Source organism: Periophthalmus magnuspinnatus, chromosome 6, assembly GCF_009829125.3.
Source record: "Periophthalmus magnuspinnatus isolate fPerMag1 chromosome 6, fPerMag1.2.pri, whole genome shotgun sequence".
Taxonomy (NCBI): Eukaryota; Metazoa; Chordata; class Actinopteri; order Gobiiformes; family Gobiidae; genus Periophthalmus; species Periophthalmus magnuspinnatus.
The window spans coordinates 30,933,084-30,956,306 of NC_047131.1; the positions used below are offsets into that span (position 1 = coordinate 30,933,084).

General features: G+C 41.2%; 1 protein-coding gene across 1 annotated transcript in view; it reads left to right on the plus strand.

The window, feature by feature from the left end:
* Positions 1-23,223, plus strand: part of dusp8a (dual specificity phosphatase 8a) — a 54,195-nt gene that overhangs the window by 13,682 nt on the left and 17,290 nt on the right. The window contains exon 3 of the mRNA XM_033967451.2: positions 3,958-4,096. Within this exon, the coding sequence (XP_033823342.1) occupies positions 3,958-4,096 (139 nt within the window). The remainder of the gene's footprint in view (positions 1-3,957; positions 4,097-23,223) is intronic.

Genomic DNA, 23,223 nt, shown 5'->3' on the forward strand with positions numbered 1-23,223 from the left:
TGAGGCCCGGCTCAGTCAGAAGTGGGACTTCCTCGTGTGGACGGGCCGCGGGCCGGGCTGATGGCGGCTTGACTTAAGCTCGGTTAATCCCTGCTCCATGGTGGGGAGCGCCGCCTGCAGTCGTCAGGACAGAGGGACGGGGGTATTAGCCGCAGCCAGAGGGGACGAACCTCCACCTGTGACAGGACCAGACTCCACCTCTGTGCTGCTTCCTCAAATGAGTCACACTGAACTTCTTCTGCTTTTGTTTTGTGTAAACACACCTGTAATTAAACTTGAATAAAAAGTCCTGGGAAACCTTTGCTGAAATGCTTTCACAAATAGCTTTGTGATTTTAGTGGTTTATATTTATCCGTTTAAGTGTTACATCCTTCCTGTAAACGTGACGTGTTAATAAAAGTCTCAAACCAAAGGCTGGTCTTGTTTAGACGGTTGGAGGATGAGACCGTGAGTTTCCTGTAAACGGCTAAAAGAACATATCTGCCTTTGTCTGTTATTTTTTCACAGTAGCAAAACTTAGTAACTGACTCAGTGGGATTAGCTCCTGGTTTACCAAAGAGCGAGGTCAGGGATTTTTAATGTGTCACTACCTTTGGCCAAGTCAAACAAAGACACAGAGCAGGATATGTGTTTGCTGCATGAGGTCATCGCCTCAATCACTGTTTGTTTTATAGATCCTAGTGTTTAACAGACACACATTTGACTTAAACTAAAACAAAAACAACACGGCTTTTTAGGCATTAGTCAAGTAAATATGCAGTAACATATACTTCATAATTATCTTTGACACAGTAAATATTTGTTTGTTGTGTCAGACGTTGCAGGACTTATATTTGCCTGTTCATTTAAAACGCCCACGTCAGCGCCGGCCCGAGTGAGACTCTGTGTTAATGCACAGGTCAAAGGTCACAGAACATGCACTGGTGTCAAGGTGCGACCGGATCATGTGACTGACTGACCCCTGATGACCTCATCCCGCACATGCTCACAGACCACTGAGACTTTCAGCACAAGGACGAGCGTTTTAGCCGTGCACATATATGAGCAGTGTGTATTTTCACACACACACACTCCTGCACATCGCACCTACACACGTTTACAGGGAAGTGGCAGCTGCCGGCACCAGTCAATGACATCACCGGCCCCGGGTGGGACGTGTCTGCGGTGGAATCTCTACAGCCGCGTCCCACCCAGCGAGTCGAGGTGTCAGAGTCAGAGCAGCGTTTCACTTCTATCACGTCGTCCTCTGTGTCACATCTGCTCAGGAAATCTGCAGTTTTCACAGTTTCACACAGATTTATCAGTGCAGGTCGACTGAGCCCAGACTGGGGCTTTAAATGACCTCATGGAGGTTCAGGGACGTGTCGTTTTCTAACATCCCACACACGGGATCAGATCGTCCTTTAGGAATGTGTTTGTGCGATAATGATGTCACCGATCTGCCCCTTGGACCTCGATGTCACTGACCTGCCCCTCGGACCTTGATGTCACTGACCTGCCCCTCGGACCTCGATGTCACTGACCTGCCCCTCTGACCTCGTTGGACGGAGCTGAAGTCACAGAAACTGTTTCACTTTCAGGCTCTAACTGTGAGTCCAGGGAGAGTTTCCCCCGACACGACTGAACTGAGTCAAAGAACAACGTGTGTCTGACCTCAAACATGGAGGACCTCAGGAGGACCTCAGGAGGACCTGAAGAGGACCTCAGGAGGACCTGAGGAGGACCTGAAGAGGACCTGAGGAGGACCTGAAGAGGACCTCAGGAGGACCTGAAGAGGACCTCAGGAGGACCTGAAGAGGACCTCAGGAGGACCTGAGGAGGACCTGAAGAGGACCTCAGGAGGACCTGAAGAGGACCTCAGGAGGACCTGAAGAGGACCTCAGGAGGACCTGAGGAGGACCTGAAGAGGACCTCAGGAGGACCTCAGGAGGACCTCAGGAGGACCTCAGGAGGACCTGAAGAGGACCTCAGGAGGACCTGAAGAGGACCTCAGGAGGACCTGAGGAGGACCTGAAGAGGACCTCAGGAGGACCTCAGGAGGACCTCAGGAGGACCTCAGGAGGACCTGAAGAGGACCTCAGGAGGACCTGAAGAGGACCTCAGGAGGACCTGAAGAGGACCTCAGGAGGACCTGAAGAGGACCTCAGGAGGACCTGAAGAGGTCTTGCAGCTGCTGCAGGCTCTTCTTCTTCTTTTATAATTGAATCATTGTGACAAACTAATACTGTAATTATTAGTACACACACACACACACACACACACACACACACACATACAAACACACACACGTGCGCACGCACACACGCGCCCACACACACACACACACACACACACACACATATATACACACACGCACACCCCCCCCACACACACTCTCTGTATTACTGCAGAGTTGCTGCAGTCTCTCTCTCTCTCTCTCTCTCTCTCTCTCTCTCTCTCTCTCTCTCTCTCTCTCTCTCTCTCTCTCTCTCTCTCTCTCTCTCTCTCTCTCGCTCTCTCTCCAGGTCATTGACCTCCTTCACTGCAGCAAACTCATAAGTCACTCAGCTGTCATCTGGAACCTCCTGTGTGTGTGTGTGTGTAGGTGTGTAGGAGTGTGTGTGCGTGTGTGGGGGTGTGTGGGTGGGTGTGTGTGTGTGGGGGGGGGGGTGGATGTGTGTGTGCGTGCGGGGGTGTGTGTGTAGGTGTGTGGGTGTGTGGGTGTGTGTGTGTGTGTAATCCTTAAAAACAAACTGAACAGACACAAGTGCTGCAGTTCAAACTCTTCATAATGTCGAGTCGTCTCAGTGAACTCTCAGAGGCACAAAGCTCCGTAAGTTTAGGCCCATAATCCCCAGAGTCCTGGGATCTGATCCCATTACGGTCGATATTATTAGCACAAACTGTCCACACTGAGTAAATATATAAAGGGGAGAGGATTTCAAACAAAGAAAGCATTAGGCTCTTGTATTACATGGACGTATTGACCAGAACTCTGTGAGTGACCTGCAGCTCAGCTCCAGGACAGAGAGCTTTACCTCTGAGTCTTCACAGCTTTATTTCTGCTGTTTGCTGCTGTATTTGGTTGTGTATGGTTGTGTATGGTTGTGTACGGTTGTGTATGGTTGTGTATGGTTGTGTACGGTTGTGTATGGTTGTGTATGGTTGTGTATGGTTGTGTATGGTTGTGTATGGTTGTGTACAGCTGTGTATGGTTGTGTATGGTTGTGTATGGTTGTGTACAGCTGTGTATGGTTGTGTATGGTTGTGTACGGTTGTGTACAGCAGCACAAAGCAGAGTGTCACATGGCCACTGCTGCAGCACCAGTCCTTTATGTGCCTGCCACGCTTCTCTTCCGTTTGTGTCTTTCTGTATCTTCCTGACTCCTCCCGCCCTCCTCATCCTCTCCATCCTTCCTCCCACTCCTCTGCTCTGTCCAGTGGCTGTTGAATGATGCAGTGATTCATAGCTGCAGTAGGCACAGCCTGATGGTCATGTGACCAAAGCCTGCCTGACAACATGGAGAACAACACAACGCCGCTGCGCTCCCTCTGCACACAAACACTGCGGCGCATGCTCAGACTCGCCACAGCGCACGAGGAGCGTGTCCTCAGCATCTGCAGCTCTGCACTGTCACAAATACATCCACATTCACCGGAACATCACTTTGTAAACAGCGCAGAGCTCGGCCGTACACGTCGTATTCAGTATTCACAACCCAGAGCCGAGTGCGCCAACACCTCTGTCTTTATTCACTCTGTTCTGTGCATTACATTGTTTTTTTCTTTTTTACTGTCTGGTTTGCAGCACAGTATAATAATAATGTCAGTGAAATAAATAACTGCTCGTCATTCAGTTGCCTAAATGTGATTTTGTGTTTCCAGTTGGACGGGGCTCTGCAGTCCTGTCACTGACTTCAGCTGCGTCCCGTTTATTCCACCTGTAAAATCCTTGTTCTTGTTTGTTTTTTTGTGCAGGTGGAGCTGGGCAGGAAGCAGGAAGTAGTGGTTTATGATCAGAGCTCCAAAGAAGCAGGGCACCTGTCCAAAGACGGTTTTGTGCAGATTCTCATGGGGAAGTTGGAGAGCACGTTCCACAAAGTGTCTCTGCTCACGGGTATGTTACAGTTTATGTGATTATGAACACAATGGCATTCATTCTTCCATTTTCAAATATAAATACAATTAATCACTTTTTTATAATCACATTTTGTATTCACTGCTATTTTGGCGTATTAAAAACAAATAAATGACCTTTTATATTTACTCCTAGAACATAAACAAGACAGACTTTGAGTAATTACTATTTAAACTAAAAAAAAAAAGTAGTTTCTTCCTCCTTAGTCTGAACTCTGCTCCAGGGGATTGATCTAGACCTTTCGATTAAAAAGACCCAAGCGTATTACTGACGATTACTGTCAATTAAAATGAGTTGAATCACATTGCTCTAAAAAATACTATGACTGTGTTTTTGTTGTGTGGGTGTCATGACAGGATTTGGCCAGCAGAGGGCAGTAAAGAAAACACTTCCACAGCTCATACTCTTGGTTTTTAAACTAATTCACTAATTCAGCTGTCCCATTTCACAAAAAATGGACAGAAAATATCTTGTTTTGCACTTTTAGATCTTTAGACTCTTTTATAGTCAAAGTACTTCACTCCCAGCCGTGTTCTTTTGCACCACATTAATTATCTTGTCACTGAGCACATCTTAAAATGTCTGGACTGTTAAAAGCTCCGTTCAGTTCATCACATCAGGATCACTGCGCTCGATGAGTTTATGATATATTCACGAGGAAAGAGGCCCAGATTTTCAGTAAATATTCAGTTTGGACAAGATTTGAACCAGTCCCGAAGATTTTTTAAATGATCTGGACATTTAGAACATGTTTTTTAGACGTCAAAACTACTGCGGTGAAAAAACAACAAGAACAAGAGCGAGTATAAGACCATGTGGTGTTTCTGGAGGAAAAGCTATTTCTGCTGTAGTTTTGGGGTTGAAAATTATTATATATTGTCTGAAATATGTAGCAAAAATAAATAAATAAATAAATCAAATGCAATAACAAATACAATAATAATAATAATAATAATAATAATAATAATAATAATAATAATAATAATACAATAAATACATACATAAATTAATAAATAATAATAATAATAATAATAATAATAATAATAATAATAATAATAATAATAAATAAAATGATACAAAATAAAATACAATAAAAAATAAAATAAAATAATGTTTCTTTTTGTAGAATTTATGACTAGTTTGCATTAATTTTGGACACTTTATTTGCATCAAATTCCAAGATATTTTGATAATATATAGACACTTTTTACCTAATATAAATTGTAAATTGGAGTTTAAATTTTGTCAATTTAAAATAAATAAAATAAAATAATCATGCAAAAATAATAATACATTAATAATAATAATAATAATAATAATAATGAACTAGGAGGCAGCTAGCAGAGCAAATATCAAGCCTTTTCTCCAGTTTACACTTTAAATTCACTCTTTCACTTTGCGCTTTTATAACAGGTGATGAGTTTAAACCCATCACTGTTCAATCTATGGAAAAGTAGGTCGGCCATCGCGTCTGTCAGAAGAAAACACTGTGTAAAAGTATTTCTGAAGGACGACTTTGTTGAACATTGACACAGGGACTTTTAATACAAGATCTCATGATTGTATAAGACTAAGGACTGTGCACCACAACAGAGATGCAAAAAAGTGCATTTTGGGGCGGTTTTGCTTCCCAAAAATAGAATATATTTCAAAAACGTGCAAAACCAGATACTTTAGTGCCACAAATGCACTTTAATAACCTGCGGAGGCACATTTATCCTCACACCTGCAGCTGTTTTGACCGTTTTAAATGCACTTAGGCACTTGTTTTGTTTGTTTTTGCACATGGAAAAGCGAGTCTGAGCACTTTCTCTCGCTCATTAGGCTCTCCCTGTGGAAATAAAGATAAATAAATAAATAAAACCTCGAAATTGCGCTTGAAATTTTAGCATCAGTGACAGGAAGGAAGCGGCGGCTTATGAGTCCGTCCCAAATGTGTCAACGCAGACATAATCCACACGAGGCAGGATTTCACACCGAGCAGCGGGTGCACGGCTCCCTCCCCTCCGCACCTCCGCTCTTCCTCACCTCCGCTCTTCCTCACCTTCTGCAGAGATTAACGTTTCACATGAGTCATTCACAGATGTAGGATTGCCCTGAAAAACCCTGCGCTAAATCGTTATCCCCGAAAAACGAGCCACACCCTCTCTGCACGTTTCTGCTCATCTTAACTGAGGAAATTCTCGTTTTTTTTTTTTTTCCTGCTGTTTCCACGACGACAGCGGCAGAATAGTCCCCACTCGCCGCGGCCGTGGGGATTGGCTGTCGTTTGGGGACTTGTATTAATCGGGGTCAGTGGAGCTAGCGAGCGCCGTCATGTGCGATAGAGGAGATAGACGGCATATTTTCACACGTGTACTGCATTACTTGTACGCATTTTTAACATTGTGAGAATACGAGCGGGGCGAGGACGCGAGAGGTGATGAGTATTTAGCGGGCATGAATGTCTAGATTACAATTTGGCAGTTTGGGACATAGAAATCGATCTGAAACTGTATTTTTAAATGACAAAATGGGGATTTTATACAGATATTTTATAGAATTTAACTCATTCCATTTGTCGTGTTGTTAAGACGTCTCTGAAATGCCTGTAGTCCTTGTAATACTTCAGCATTACTTTGAAATGTTAATACTCTGGATGTGCTTCAAAAGTGCACAGTGAACCGCAATGCAATATGTGTGATGCTAACTGTAGGCACTGCTCCGTCTAAAGCTCTATCGCTCAAGTTAGACTCTGATCTGATCTGTTTTAACACAATCTGATCGTAAAGAACTGGCTTATCTGGAACTACACCAGGTCTTAAACAAGTCTCTTATGCATGGAATTACAGTCGCAAGCTAGCTAGCATTAGCCTAAACCAATTTAGCATTTTTTTCTTCATTTTTTCAGACAATCTTACAACTTTTTATTATAGATTACACTGCTGGAAACACATAAGTATAAATAAGTCTGCAAGTAACATTTATGACACCACCCAAAAAATGCATAATAATGAATAAAAAAAAACATATATAAGTCGCGCTGGAGTATAAGCCGTATTGCTAACTGTGGGCACTGCTCCGTCTGAAGCTCTTTTACTCAAGTTAGACTCTGATCTGATCTGTTTTAACACAATCTGACTGAGCTGGAACTACAACAGGTGTTAAACAAGTCTCTTACACATAGAATTACAGTCACAAGCTAGCTAGCATTAGCCTGAACAGGACCACGATTGATCACAAGCTCCCGAAAATGTGTTGTTTAAACCCATTTAGTGTTTTTTCTTGAGTTTTTTGGACAATTTTACAACTTTTTATTATAGATTAAAATGCTGGAAACACACACCATAGTTTTTGGACTATAAGTCGCTCTGGAGTATAAGTCGCACCCACAAAATGCATAATAATGAAGAAAAAAACATGTAGGTCGCACTGGAGTATAAGTCGCATTTTTTTGGGGAAATTTATTTTACAAACCCTGAGACCAAGAACAAACATTTTATCTTTAAAGTCAAGTTCTAATAATAATAATAAAATGTGGAACAACAGGCTGAATATCAGTACATCACGCTAATGCTAACGCTAACGTAACACATTTATATTTATTCAGCGACATGAAGCACAGACAGAACTGAACACGTGTCTGGTTTGTTAACGTAAGATATTAACAGTTAATCAAATAAATAAAGCAGAAAAAACAAGATAAAAAGTCGCATATAAGTCGCACCCTGGACAAACTATGAAAAAAGTGACACTTATAGTCCGGAAAATACAGCAAGTATAAGTAAATCTGCAAGCAGCGTTCACGACACAACACAACAAGTAACTATTGTCTAAAAAGTTTGTCTATTTTCTCCCCATTGGTCACGCTGCTCCTTAATCCCACATCTAACTCTGACACATGATACATTTCCACTTCCTACATTACACTTAAACGCACATTTTGACACATAACCTCTCGTTCTATTGTTCGACATTGTTTCCTTTAATCAGCGGCGATCCTCCTTGCGTGCTGCCGCTCCTCCGTCTGCAGCCAGCCTCAGATTTATAGCGCCGCGATGATTCCAGAGCTAACGTCATGTGTATGTGAATGATGACTTATTTTAAGCTCTCGTCTGCAGACCTCACATGCACACATCACATACTCTACAGCTGCAAATCACCCGGCGCGAGTGGGAAAGTGAACGCAGCGCCGGATATAGACATGAAGTGAAAATAATCCGAAAAAGGGATGATCGTTGTGGTGAGATTTATGTCGAGGTGAATTTGAGACGAGAAGGAAAAAAGGCTTTATATTCGATACTGATTTTATTTTTAGCTTAGAAAAAACGCACTTTTTACTGTGATGAAGTTGGTTTTAAAAGGCCGATATTGCACAAAACTGACTCTTACGTCCTCAAAAACAGACCTGGAGTTGTGTTTTGTTTCATTCACACATCTGTCTGTACATCTCCGACGCTCAAAACTCTCTGTTCCACCTTGTGATGTCATGAAGTGGTCATTTTTTTCAAGTTAACAGCTCCGTTTTTACCTTTAGTTCAGTACAGATTGGCCGAAATTATCCAAATGATTCTAGAAATGAAGGTGTGTGGAGTTTAAAAACACAGTGGGGCACTTCCTGTATTACCACATGATGACATCACGAGGTGGAACAGAGCGTTTTTTTTTAGAGAAGAAGCCTAAATATGCAGGGTTTGTGTTAATTCGTGTATGAATGAAGCATTAGAACACAGACAGAATGATTTTCAACACAGAATTTTGTTATTTCCTCATTGGATTATACTACTGCGGAAAATGTCCCAGATTGTTCAGGTGTTGCCACGGTAGCAGTAAATAACATTAGTTTCTTTTATGTTTTCTTGTGTCTCTGCTCGTTCTGACAAAGAGTAAGATCATTCTAAAACTATTCCGGATCAATTCAATTATTATTGTTATTTATTTATATGATTTTTTTCGGTTTTGTTTTTTTCAGTATCGATACTTGTTCAAATAAGTTTCTAGAAAAGCTACAAGTTTAATCTAAATCTAAATTTCCAAAGCCGCAATTGTCAAATCAAACCGCGAAGTCTTTCAGTTCAGCCCTGAGTTTAGTTTCTGTCCAAACATGTTCTGAATGTGATTCTTGTGTCAGATTGTCAGGTCATATTCTAATCTTCTTGCCAATTCTCCAGGACGTGTTTAAAATATAAACTTTGAACTGAATCCTAATCCTGAAACATAAATCACAAATTTAATCACAAAGAAAAAAATCCCAGTTTGATGTTTTCTCCAAATCGTCCAACCCCAGAATGTAGTTTTAGTTTTGATCAGTATCTTTTTGTATCTTTGCATCAGTGTTTTTGACAGGACTAACCTGAAGTGAACCTAAACAGCTCTTCCTGGAAAAGTCTCGCTTTAACAACAGGCTCCGTGCACCACAGCGCCCTCTACCGCACTGTTAGCGTCACCACTTCCTGTCCAGTTTTATCTCTGTGAGGTTTTTCCTGAGTCAGACTAAAATGAATAAATATATAAAGATCAGACAGTGGACAGAGCGGCGCGAGGATGTCACTGGAAACATGTTTAAAGGTGCGTTCACACCGGGGCGTCAAAGTGCGTCGGACGTCTCTAGTTGGACGCCTCTAGTTGGACGCCTCTAGTCGGACGCCGTTGCATTTGAGGACAAACGCCTCCAACGCAAAACGAAAAATACTTTGTCCATTGCGGTCTGCGAGTCTCTTTGGATGTTTAGTTTTTTCTGTATAAACGCTGCAGATTGAGAGTGACTTTAGTGCATTTGTTACATAAAACCCATGTGGTGTGTGTGGGTTTGTGACTAGCCTTTATGCTAGCTGATGCGTCCAGTATAATTAAGTTGCCGCGAGTTTGTAGCTGATGTCTTTCTACTTTTCCCAGATAATGATGTCGCTAAATCACTGCAGTATCGTCTCTGATTGGTTGAAGCAGAAAAAGTTCAGTTTTTTCAACCCTGGCGTCTGACACTTTGGACGCGTGAACAGAGCGTCCGACGCCTGAACGCTCAAGACGCGCTGCTCCAAGGACAGACTCACGCCCTCTGACGCTTGAAAACATGCCGCAAAAATGTAGGGCGACCAATGTGCATCCACCATAGACTTTGTAAACTCGACACCCCTGACGCCAGAGACACTTCTGTGTTTAAAAAGAGACATGTTTGCGTCTCAATGCTAACGCTAACGCTAATTTTGAGACATAATAAATATTAAAACTACACCACAAACTGAAGTATTCTGCAATTAAAAATGTAGTCCTTATTTTAATGAATTTGATTTTGAATAAGTTGTTTATTTAATGTTTTCCAATTTGAATAAAAGCGACGTTAGCTTTGAGACACAGTGAGCTAGCTAGCATGCTACTGTGCGCAGAGCCTTTTGCAGCAGAGGAGATGATTTGAAACAATGTAGCTCCACGTAATTGATGTTTATTGAGGTTTTCAGAGACTAAAATCAATATTCGAACTGGCGCAGAAATCACACCACTTCCTTTGTTTGGATGATGTCATGGAGTTTGTCTTTTCTCCCAAAAGAGCCATTGTTTTGGAGAATGCGACAGCTAATCCAGTCACAAACCACTCTTTCTCTGCGGCGCCGATTGAACCAATGATGTCCGAGGAGGTTAGGCTTTTGCATAGACTAAAAGTGCACATTCATCCGCCATTACTTCATCGTCTTTGTGAGAATGTTATGAGAAACTCTGCCTCTCTTTACGGCAGCGATGATCTCACCACGGCCAAAGTGAGGGTCTGTCTACATCCACAAAGCTCAAAACGCTCTGTTCCACCTTGTGATGTCATGAAGTGGTAGTTTGTTTGTTTTTTCAAGTTAACAGCTACTTTTTTACCTTTAGTTCAGGAGAGATCGGCAATTCCAGGACTGAAAACGATCCAAATGATTCTAGAAATGAAGGTGTGTGGAGTTTAAAAACACAGTGGAGCACTTCCTGTATCACCACACGATGACATCACAAGGTGGAACTGAGCGTTTTCAGTTTGAGAGAAGAGCTCAGCCTAAATGTGCAGTTTGTGAATGAAAAAAATCACAACTCCAGGTCTGTTTGTGACGAGGAAAAAACATGAAAACACATCAGAAAACAGTGTAGTATGAGCCGTTTAAGTAAAAGTACAGATATATAAGTGCTAAATGTAGTTATATTTATTTAAAAATGAAATATATTTTGGTTAACATTTACAATTTGAACCAATTTCTTAATCTTTCTTACGAATTTTGTGTCTTTATTTTTGTTTTGCTAAAGGCGAAGCTTGAACTCGAAACCTTTAGTCAGGATGTTTCCACGAACATGATAAAAATAACCCCTCAAATCTTACGAAAAGTACTTTTTACTTTTCAGTCCAGTTCAAAAACGTAGCGGAGTCTTTCCTTTTTGAGAGTTATGTCTTGAGCGTTCAGAGGGGAGCCAGATGCCTTCCCACTGGGTCTAAACTTTGCCCCATTCCCACCAAACTGCAACACACAAGTCATCAGAGCTAGCGTGGCTGTTTGTTGTTAGCCAAACGCAGCAAAAAAACAACTTAAATCGGTTTGAAAGTAGTTTTTTGGTCGAATTTTTCAACTAATAAACTAGTTTTCGTGTTCAAATCAAACGTTAGATGGCATTTTAAGGCAGATTTTTAATTACAAAACATTAAATTGCTGTAAAAGTTTGTTATTTTCTCTATTAATTCCAATTTTTGCCAATTAACCAATCAGAGCGCAGAATAAACTCCTCGTTTTAAGTCGGCAGATGTGAGTTCTACTAAAATAAACCCAGTAAATAAACCTTAAAGTGCTTGTAGTGGTGCAATATATCCCCAGTATTTCAAAATGCGCTGGTACTTTTTGGATATTTTGAAGTTCGATACATCGCTGAAGTCAATATAGACGATAAACGATAATATTTAAACTATTTCTAGCACTGACACAGTAACAAAGAGCAGATTTAAACCACAAAATTATTCTAAATCTACAATATTGTCGTTAGTTTGCATCTGTAATAAGGCACAGACGTTATTAATTCAACGTTTCATGGATTAAATCTGATCATAAAGCGAAAAAATAACCAAAAATGTCCCAGTACTGCAAAGAAAAAGTACAAAAGACTCAAAAAAATACTGTTCAAACTTGCATATATTGAACAAATCCAAGTATCAGCTTTTTTTTTTTTTTTTTTTTACAATTAATCTATATTTTGTAAAAAGCTGAACAGATGAATGAATGAATAAATGTACAGATATCAGAGCAAAAAATAAATGAATAGTTGAATTCATAAAAAATAAAAAATAAAAATAATAAATTAATAAATAAAAAATTAAAATGAATAAATAAAAAATGAATACAACAAAAAATAAATAAAATAAAAATAAATAATTACTTAAATACATAAAAGTACAGATACCAGAGCAAAAAAAAAATTAAAAAAATCCTTTTGCAGCTGTAAAACCCCTCACCACACACTTTATACACTTTTCTCACACAGGCGTTAACATTTTCTCACATTTCTCTCTCGTTTAAACTCTCTCAAAGTTCAAACCTTCGTCGGCGTCTTTGTCGGTGCGGAACGTTTCATCGACATTGTTGGTTTTGTCGGGGAGAAAACAAATCGCAAACATACAGCACTTCAGAGTCACACTGAGATCCAACGTTTATGTAAATTTGTCTGAACACATTCTGTACTGGACAGGAGACACGGCGCGGAGGAGACTGATGGACAATGGTCTACAGTCCAACAGCCAATCAGGACGCAGAACCGAGCTTTAACCTTTTAAATTATGATGGAACAAGCGTTGACAAAAATGCAAAAGAATAACATTTAAAAGACGAGACGAGAAGAAACAGAAAACAGCAAAATAAACAAAACGCCAGTAGCTCAGTTGGTCGAGTGGCGTTTCTCTGATCCAAAAGTCGGCAGTTCATCGTCGGTCGAGCGGTCACATCCACTGCCGCGCAGGTTGACGACGCAACTCCAGCTCTCACAGATGAACACTGCCATTGTGTCCTTGAGCAAGACACTTAACCCACCTCGCCCCTACTGTCTGCGTTCACTGATTTCAACAGTAGCTAGCGTTTGCCTACTGATCTGAAGCTTCAGACGCTCTCGACGTAAACATCATCGGCAGAGCGGTCAGATCCCGTTTCAGCCGTCGCAAATAAACGCTGCCGTTGTGTCCTCGGGCAAGACACTTGACCCGCGTCGCCTCCAGCGTCCGCCTTCACTCGTGTACGAACGTGTGACGGAACGAGTGAGACGGTTCCTCGCTCTTGAGTGTCTTGAAAGCAACACCTCGGTTTGAGAGACAGGGATAAGGCGGATTTAATATACACATTTTTAAACGTGTGAAAGGAGGTCGGGGATGTACACGCGGCGGAGGACAATCTTCCTCCGCTCCATCTGCCCGTGTGTTTGACGGGATTATGGGCGCAGCGAGCTACTGGGTCAAAAGGGTGGAGAGAAACAAGCTCTGGAAGGAAATGAGGGCAAAGCCAGGGACCCACACGTGCAGCAAACTACGTACATTTGGCTCCTAAAATGGAAGAAAAGCAAAATACACAGTGAAGGTACAAAGGCCGGGCTTAATATTTAGGTGGTTTTCAGATGGTGGAGTGTCGAGGTGAATGACGTAACGCTCCTAGACGGGACGAAAGAGCCAGTTTTACCTTTTGATAGCAGTTTTTATTTGTATTTTAAGATATATCCACAGATAAAAATGGCAAGTGAAGAGTTCAATAGTAAAAACGCATGCCTCCATTTTGTTTTGTTTTTTGTGTTTTACCGTCTTATTTCACAGGAAGTCGGCCATATTGGATCAAACTCAAGAATTACAAAATCACACATCTTCTCGCACTATTTTTTTGTCCAAAATGCACTAAACTCATTTGCAATTAAGAGATATTCGGAAAAATTATAATGCATAGTGGATTTTATTAACGGATGGAATATTTTGAGTACCATATTACATATTATATACATTATAAATCACAGTTTTTTTCATAGTTTGGCCAGGGGTGCGACTTATGCTCAGATGTGACTTATATGTCAAATATATGTGTTTTTTTTTTTCATTATTATGCATTTTTTGGCTGGTGCGACTTATATTTTGGTGCGACTTATACTCAGATGCGACTTACATGTGAAAAAAAAAAGTTTTTTTTCCTTCATTATTATGTATTTTTTGGCTGGTGTGACTTAGATGTGGTTTATATGGGAAATATATGTTTTTTCTTCATTATTATACATTTTTTGGCTGGTGCAACTTATACCCCAGTGCGACTTATATTTAGATGTGATTTATATGTGAGATATATGTTATGGTGCGACTTATACTATGGAAAATACGGTAGCAGTAAAATAGATCTGACTCTTCAAAATATCACTATGTTAAGGTAAACGACAAGCCTCCAGTGACATTTTCACACGACACGTATCTGTTTCTGCAAATTAACTCTTCAAATGCCAAATGAACTAATTTCTATAAGTGACCAGCCTCCAGAACTTGCTTTGTTCACTTCCCTCGTCTGTACTAAATAACTCTGGCCTGTAACGCTGTGATGTCATCTGAAACGCAGCGGATATTTGTTGTTTGACTTTTGGGCTTAACTCATTTTGAACAAATTAGCTGAACTCAAACAGTTTACTTTATAATTCTTGCTCGTATTTATACAGGGAGAGCCCAGTGAGACTCCCAGACTTTCTTTTTCATGAGCGTACTGTTCACAAAAATACAAGCAAAAAACAAACAAAACGAGTGACTGCACAGTTAAAACATTTCAAACAGGAGCAGGTGTGAGTGTAAATGTTTATTAAAATGCATCAGTGGCACTAATTTATCCAGTTTTGCACGTCGTTGAAATGCCTTCCAGTTTGCGACAAAGCTTATTCCTTCGTTCACTGTTGCACAAAATAATTAAAGAAGCGAAAGGAGTAAATGGCGAGCGCTGAAGTCATAGTCGTAATTCCTTGCGGCTGACTCCTTCTTATCTACTAACTAAACAGGCTGGGTCAGACCTTCCACATTCTCGCAGCGCTAGTCTCGTCATAAATTCTACCTGTGCACGTTGTAAAGATCAAACCACATTACGGAGAAAAACACATGACGTTTAGTTTTGTTTTAAAACGCCTTGTCCACGACCTTACACGGCTCTATTATCTCAAGCTCTCTCCGTGTATGATCTTATTTGAGGACGTTTTGGGTCTTTTTTCTGAGTGTTTTGAGTCCCACGCTGTCAGCACGCCAGCTCGAGTCCAACGCAAACAAGAGCAGACACGGCGATGACAGACTGATTATCGGAATTAGCAGATGAAAGGCGGCTCTCTCCGCTTCACCTCTTCACTCCGGCTCCTGTTTTTCTCACACACGCTACTTAAAGACTCACGGGAGCAGCGCGTACAGTGTAACCCCCGGCGGCTATGACCTCATTTTTGGGCGCGACTCCTCTGGAAGCAGGCAGCGGTCCAAAGGTCAAGTCAGTTATGTGTCATTCTTCTTCTATATACTGTTATACAAGCAGGCGTGGTCAGGTTATTTTGCATGAGGTAATGGCGTTGGACGATTACAATGGTCCCGTTCAGACCGCCCGGACATAAGGAGGTCTGTTGGACTCCGCATCTGCAATAAAATGTGCAGAAAGATTTAAAGAAAACAAAAACAAGGAGTGCTTTGAGGAGATGATGTCATTCCTCGTGCGTTCATTAATGTGCATTCAAGTGCGTGTGTGTCATTCGGAGCGTGTGTGGTCGAGGTTATGCACCGCTTTGGCTCGTCTTTATAGTTTCGGCTCACATCGTGCACGCCGCCTCGAGGCCTATAAGCCAAACCTGTGAAAGCCTGCAGAGTACGCAGGTCTAGACTCTGAGAATACTAAAACAAAGCGATTGGATTCACTCGATATTGCAACTTTTGTCTGGTTCAGAGCCAGAAACTGACGCAAACCTTAGCTCCGTTATTTTAATGACGTATCCTGAACATTTCATGCCATAACACGATGCAATAGTGTGGTTAAAGTTACACAAGAATTTCTGTCTCAAACTGCTATTACGACTATTACAGCTACTACTACTACTACTACTATTACTACTACTTCTACTACTGCTACCGTACTTTAAGTAGTACTAGCAGTTGCACTCATGATTAGGTTTTACATGTTTTTTTTTAGCTTTTTTCTCTATTTTCTGCATAGCCTTTCTCAAAACCATGTCCTCTGTGAACAGTCTGATGTTTGAAGTGACAACAGCGCCCCCCTCAGTTCACATAGTGTCATAGCCACATCTTGGTTATACAATACAAAAGTGTGTGATGTGATCAGGTATTTGAAGGCATCAGGCGTCTGTCTCTGTTTTGATTGTCCAGGACGAGGTCAATAAGTGCATTTTCCCTCTGCTTCCTGCTCCCTTCATCCCGCGACCCCTCTGCGACCCCTTTGTGACCCTTCTGTTTTGATTCTAAGCTGCCCGCTGCACCTCTTTGGCCCCTCTGCCCGCCCCATCTGACCTCGTCTCCATTACAGCGCTCACAGCTCCGGCAGATCAATGATTTCATTGAGAAGGAGCCAGTGGTGCCATTAGGAGGTGAGCTCACCGTCCTCTGGGAGCGCCGCCACGGTATTCTCAATGACCCGGCCTCCCTCCGTCACTCATTACCTTTACCTCTGCCACTTAAGTGTCTTCCCCATCCTCCTCCTCTTCCTCCTCCCGTTTCGCTGCTCTCTTGTGTTTCACGCTGCTGAGAACAGAGCTCTATTTTTAGGGCCAGACTCCTGCGGTCGTCACATCTGGCGCCAGCGGCCCTCGGTGCTCTCACCCCTGCCCGTAGATACACAAACAGAGGCCCCACCCCAGGCAGCGGGGAGGGGGCGCCAAGGTCAGAGCAAATATCTATGACATCACCCCGCTCTCCAGAAAGTGCTTGAGACTTGAGAAGTCCTGGAGCCGAGCCGTGACATAATGCTTCAGTTTGTGCAGACGGTCATTGTGCAGGTATCTCACAAAGAGCCTTTTAGACTTGAATCTTAATGCGTTTTGACTTCAAATAGAGTGACACAAAACATATGCACAGCTCTCACACATCAGCCGCACAGTAACTGGACCCAAATGCAGCCTGCTCCGAGTTTGACTTTATGTAACACAGTTCTGCTGCCTCCTCCCCCTCCCCCTAAGTCTGTCTCACTGGCCTCACATGATGAGCTTGATGTCATTTTCCCCTTCTTGCCTCAAAAGCAGAGAACAAAAACAGGCCAGTGTGAGTGTGTTGCGAGTGTTTATGTGAGCCTTTGCCAAATGTTTCCACCATGACGTGATCTCAGCGCTCTTCCCGTTCCCCTCCATCACCTCGAGCTTCTTAAAACGCCTTAGTACACGGATGCACGGTGTCTGTAAGAAGACAAGCAAACAAGAACACAGCTTTACTCACGGATGGAGATTTTAGTCTGTAAAATAAACCTGGACATGACGTTGTGCTAAAGAGGATGGATGTTGGTTTATTGCATCATTTTTCACGCAGAAAAATGATTAAAGTTGAGGTTAAATCTGCAAAAAATTGACTTTTCAGAGCTTTTAATCATGTTACATTTGTTTCCTCTCAACATTTACTCACCTGATGTTGTTTTTGGACTGATTCGTGCAGGTTTGACTGATCTTTAATCGTTTATTTTCAAAAACAACATTTTTTCACCAGCACCGGTACACGCCCACTGTGTCGTACCAGCCAAAAAATGCATAATAATGAAGAAAAAAAACCATATTTCACATATTTGAGTATAAGTCACACTTTTTTCATAGGTTCAGATGCGACTTATATGTGAAATGTTTTTTTTTCTTCATTATTATGCCTTTTTTGCTGGTGCGACTTATACTCCAGCGCGACTTATACAGTACTTATACGTTCTCCAATTTTATTTTCTTAATTGATGATACTCGTAGGATTTGGTGGTGTTGCGAAGTCATTTTGGTACAAACGGAAAAAAAAATCCACTGCTCGTTAGCGTAATCTGCACCTTTGTTTGTGATGCTAATAGACAAAACGACAAAAAACTGGACAAAAACGTTTTTTTCTCCAGTTGACAGATTTGAAATTTTCTTGTTATGGACCGTACCTGGACAACTGAGCGATTACACCGACATATTTGTTGGTTCTGACGTTTACGGCGACGTCAGCTTCCACTGCACACCGCACTTTTCTAACATAGAAGTCAACCGATTTGTTTCTTTTATTACCGTATTTTCTGGAGTATAAGTCGCGCTAGACCAAAAACGCATAATAATGAAGAAAAAAAACATCTAATTTGCATCAGAGTATAAGTCGCACCCTCCAAACTTCCAAACTATGACAAAAAGTCCGACTTATAATCCGAAAAATACGGTACATCGTTTTAGATAAATATTGCGATTTAAAATGTGCAAATTATTATGAGTTCTTCTTTAAGGCGTCTTTATTTTCACCCTTGGATACATGTGGTCTGCAGTGGTTAAGTCTCGCACATCTCTGCACCGTATTTGCACAGAGTGATGTTACTCAAAATGAATTCAGAACATGCATTTCTTACTGTGAACAGGGTCACCGCTCTGCACAACGCGGCCTGGTGTCGCTGCTCCTCGCATCTAAACTGATAAAATTTATGTTGAGTGCCATACTGTGGGGTATTTCAGCAATAAAATCTCCATAGAAACCAATAGGAAAGTTACGCAGACGTTTCAGTAGCTATAAAATCATATATACGTCCGCCCTACATACTTGACCTGGAGCGGTTTAAGCTGCTTTGTACATGTCGTCCGCTCATGCCGCATACTTTCTGGCCTCTGGTGCATTTGAAATCTATCTGGAGCGCTTCTGCACATCCCAACCCATCCCTGTCACACAGCTATCCAGCCACATGGAATAAAAATAGTTTGTTTAAACCGTTACCTAGGCAGTGTCAACACTTCGGGTCAACAGAAGCCAAAGTAGAACAAGCCCACCCCCGTCTGCACCTCATAACTTAGAGAAAGAGAAGGACGTGCCAAGTTCTCTCCGGTTTGGTAACGCCGCAGTTTAATTTCTGCACCATTTACCCAAAATGACGCTGGCACATGTGGGATGGAAATTTCCAAAGTTGTAGGAGAAAAAAAAGAGGGAAAGAAAGAGCTAACAATTAAGCTAGTTTATCCTATCCACCACTGGCCCGCATCCATAAGATTCCATTCATGCTCGGACTGCCCACTGCCGCTCCTGTCCTAGCGTCATTCCCGGGAACAATAGCAGATTCCTGTTTTCACCGCAAGCTCTTTAATATTCTTATCTGTACATACCGTAGTGCTGCTTCCTGCATTTTTTAGTTTGACCTGTTTAAAAAGCCTCTACCTGATTTTTTCCCCTCGTTTATCGCGGGGGTTTCGTTCTAAAAATAACCCGCAACAGACGAAATCCGCAAACTACCAGCTTTATTTTTTACATTATTCTCTATGTTTTTTGTCTGTAAAACCCCTCACCACACACTTTATACACTTTTCTCACACAGGCGTTAACATTTTCTCACATTTCTCTCTCGTTTAAACTCTCTCAAAGTTCAAACCTTCGTAGGCGTCTTTGTCGGTGCAGAACGTTTCATCGACATTGTGGGTTTTGTCGGGGAGAAAACAAATTGCAAACGTACAGCACTTCAGAGTCACACTGAGATCCAACGTTTATGTAAATTTGTCTGAACACATTCTGTACTGGACAGGAGACACGGCACGGAGGAGACTGATGGACAATGGTCTACAGTCCAACAGCCAATCAGGACGCACGACACAATGGTCTACAGTCCAACAGCCAATCAGGACGCACGACACAATGGTCTACAGTCCAACAGCCAATCAGGACGCACGACACAATGGTCTACAGTCCAACAGCCAATCAGGACGCACAACACAATGGTCTACAGTCCAACAGCCAATCAGGACGCACGACACAATGGTCTACAGTCCAACAGCCAATCAGGACGCACAACACAAAAAAGCCTGTAAAATTGCACCAAAAAAATCCACGAAACAGCGAAAGGTGAACCGTGATATAGTGACAGACAACTTTAAAGCAGCTCTGGAGGTCAAAAAACTATGTACTGTCTGCATTTTATTGTGTTAGCATGCTAGTTGTCTCTCTGCACTCGACTCTCTCCTCTTAAGAGTTGAAAAAAAGCGCTTACAAACTCATCATGGTGAATAATTAAGACACGAGGAGTAACTTTGTCCCACTGCGAACTGCTTCAAATGAACTCGCCCTGTTTTTAAAATCAGGTGCAGCGCCTTTAAATAGCATCGTTACTATCAAAACAAACTTTTTTAATATGTTATAATTACGTATAATCGTTGTGTCATTATTTCTGGCTGCGCTCCACGGCTGCGTGCGTTTCCCGGTACGTTCACATACTTGTTGCCGAGTTCGTTCTCATTACAGTAAACAGCTTAATACCAAACACTTTGAACTCAGTCTCATCTGCTGCTACAACTTCCTGATAAACGAGGGAGATTTTGCCGTCGTCATGGCAACAGGCTAATTTTGGCGTTCCAGGCAAGTCCCGGGGCTCCGCGCTGAGGAATGCAGAACTCTGTGGTCGTCCGTTTGATTCTCTAAACAAAACCGTAGTGGCCCACGCAAAACTAGCAGAGATAAGTCACTACCATTTTGTTGTGTAACGGTTTCCTGTTTGAGATTAGGGAACTTTTGGTCTCGTGGGCCGCAGAGGTTTACGCTGCAGGATCTGAGCATCTGCGTTTGCAAATGTACTGCTGATTACATAGTTCTTCTTTCCAAAAAATACTATTTAGTGCTTATTTTTGTTAATATGTAATAAAATAACCTTTGTCTTGGCCTCAGATGTAATAGATGTCCTGTTGCTACCTCACTGTTAGCCTCACTACTTCCTGTCCAATTTTATTTCTGAGTTTTTTTCCGTGTCACGCAACAAATTAATAAGTATTTAAAGCCGGGAGCTGCAGGAGAACATCACTGACAACCTAAAAACTACACCAATAAGATGAATTTGTGTCTCAATGCTAACGCTAATGCTAATTTTGAGGCATAATAAATATCAAAACAACACCACAAACTGAAATATTTTACATAAAAAAATGACTGGATAGTAGTTATTTTAATTACCGTATTTACCGTATTTCTTTTCATAGTTTGGCCAGGGGTGCGACTTATACTCAGGTGCAATTTATATGTGAAATATATGTTTTTTTCTTCATTATTATGCCTTTTTTGACTGGTGCGACTTATACTCCAGTGCGACTTATACTCAGATGCGACTTATATGTGAAATATATGTGTTTTTCTTCATGATTATGCTTTTTTTTTTGGCTGGTGCGACTTGTACATCAGAACGACTTATACTCCAGTGCGAAAATACAGTAATTTGAGTTTAAATTAGGACCAGAACTGACGAAAAATACTCTGGAAGCTGCGAAAAACCCTTGTAAACTCATCGTGGTGAATAATTACGACGCTAGGACTGCATTCGGAAAGTGTTGAAAACGTTCGGATAATAATTTTTGCAGGTTTTGGCACGACGCGCACCGTAACAGCTTGCCCAGTTCCTCCGGCAGCGTTGCGTCATCCTTTTCTATTGTTCTCTGGTGCCTGTGTGAATGATGTCACTGCTCACTGTGAACCGCACATCGACTTAGACATGAGGGCGGCTGGAGGCACGAGCTCTGACCCTCGCCCCCCGTCTGCTGAAATATGGCCTGTTACCCCGTTCAGTTAAATCTAACGCAGTCTCCAGGGCGATGAGGAGGATGAGGAGGATGAGGAGGATGAGGAGGCTGCTCCGGTCCCTTTGATAAATCATGCATCACTGGTAATTTGGTTATGGGCAAAGTGGGGATTTCCAAAGCTGGTTCACTGTCAGACTTAATATGGACTAACTGTGGGTCTAATGTTATGGTGTGAAATAGTGCTGCAGAAAATATCACAGTAAAAGATCATATTTAAGTGACGTTTTTCCCCTGAAACAATAACAGTTTGTTCCATTTTGGGTTTTAAAAGGGCCTGTATTATGCAAAATGGACTCATGTGAGCTTTAAATCCTGTTATAAATCTGTTAAGTCCTCAAAAACAGACCTGGAGTTGTGTTTTGTTTCATTCACACATGTTTAAGTCACATCTCCAAAGCTCAAAACGCTCTGTTCCACCTCGTGATGTCATCAAGTGGTAGTTTTCAAGTTAACCGCCACTTTTTTTTACCTTTTGTTTTGTAGAAATTGGCAGTTTCAGGGCTGAAATTATCCAAATGATTCCAGTGAAGACGTTTATGGAGTTTAAAAACACACACTTCCTGTATTACCACATGATGACATCACAAGGTGGAACAGAGTAGAAGAGAATAAGTCAGCCTAAATATGCAGGATTTGTGTGTTAAACATGTGTAAATGAAATAAAACACAACTCCAGGTCTGTTTGTGATGAGGAAACAACATTAGAGCGTACACGGGCCCTTTAAATGCTCCTGAATTTCTCACTTTTAACTTTTAATCTGAAATTTAGCTGCTGAAATGTTAATGTTTCCTCACTCCAAATCACTAAATCCATTGAATTCTTCGTCCTCGGTGTTTTCTCTGTGGCTCATCAGACTCAGTAGAATATGATTTTCTTTTAAGGGCATTTTTGTTCAGTCTTTCTCAGATGTTTTTTAAAATCACCGTAATGTTGATATTTTAAATGTTCAATGGTTCAGGAGGAGACACTGGTACAAGTCTAGAGCGCCCACAATAACGAAGATGTGAAATTATATATTTGAATAATTTCACATATAAGTCGCAACCTCAGACAAACTATGAAAAAAGTGACACTTATAGTCCAGAAAATACGGTAATTGTAAATGAAAATCATGAATATAAAGCTCTCACTGAAAAAAAAAAAAAAAAAAAACCCATAAAAAATAAATAATAATAAATAATTAATAATAATAATAATAATAATAATAATAATAATAATAATAAATAAATACATTAATAATAATAATAATAATAATAATAATAATAATAAATAAATAGTAATAAATAAATAGTAATAAATATAATAATTTAATTTATAATTCACTCTTCATTCCATAGAATCTCAGAGTTCTCCAATAAAACAAGAACTTTAAACCAACACTAACTGA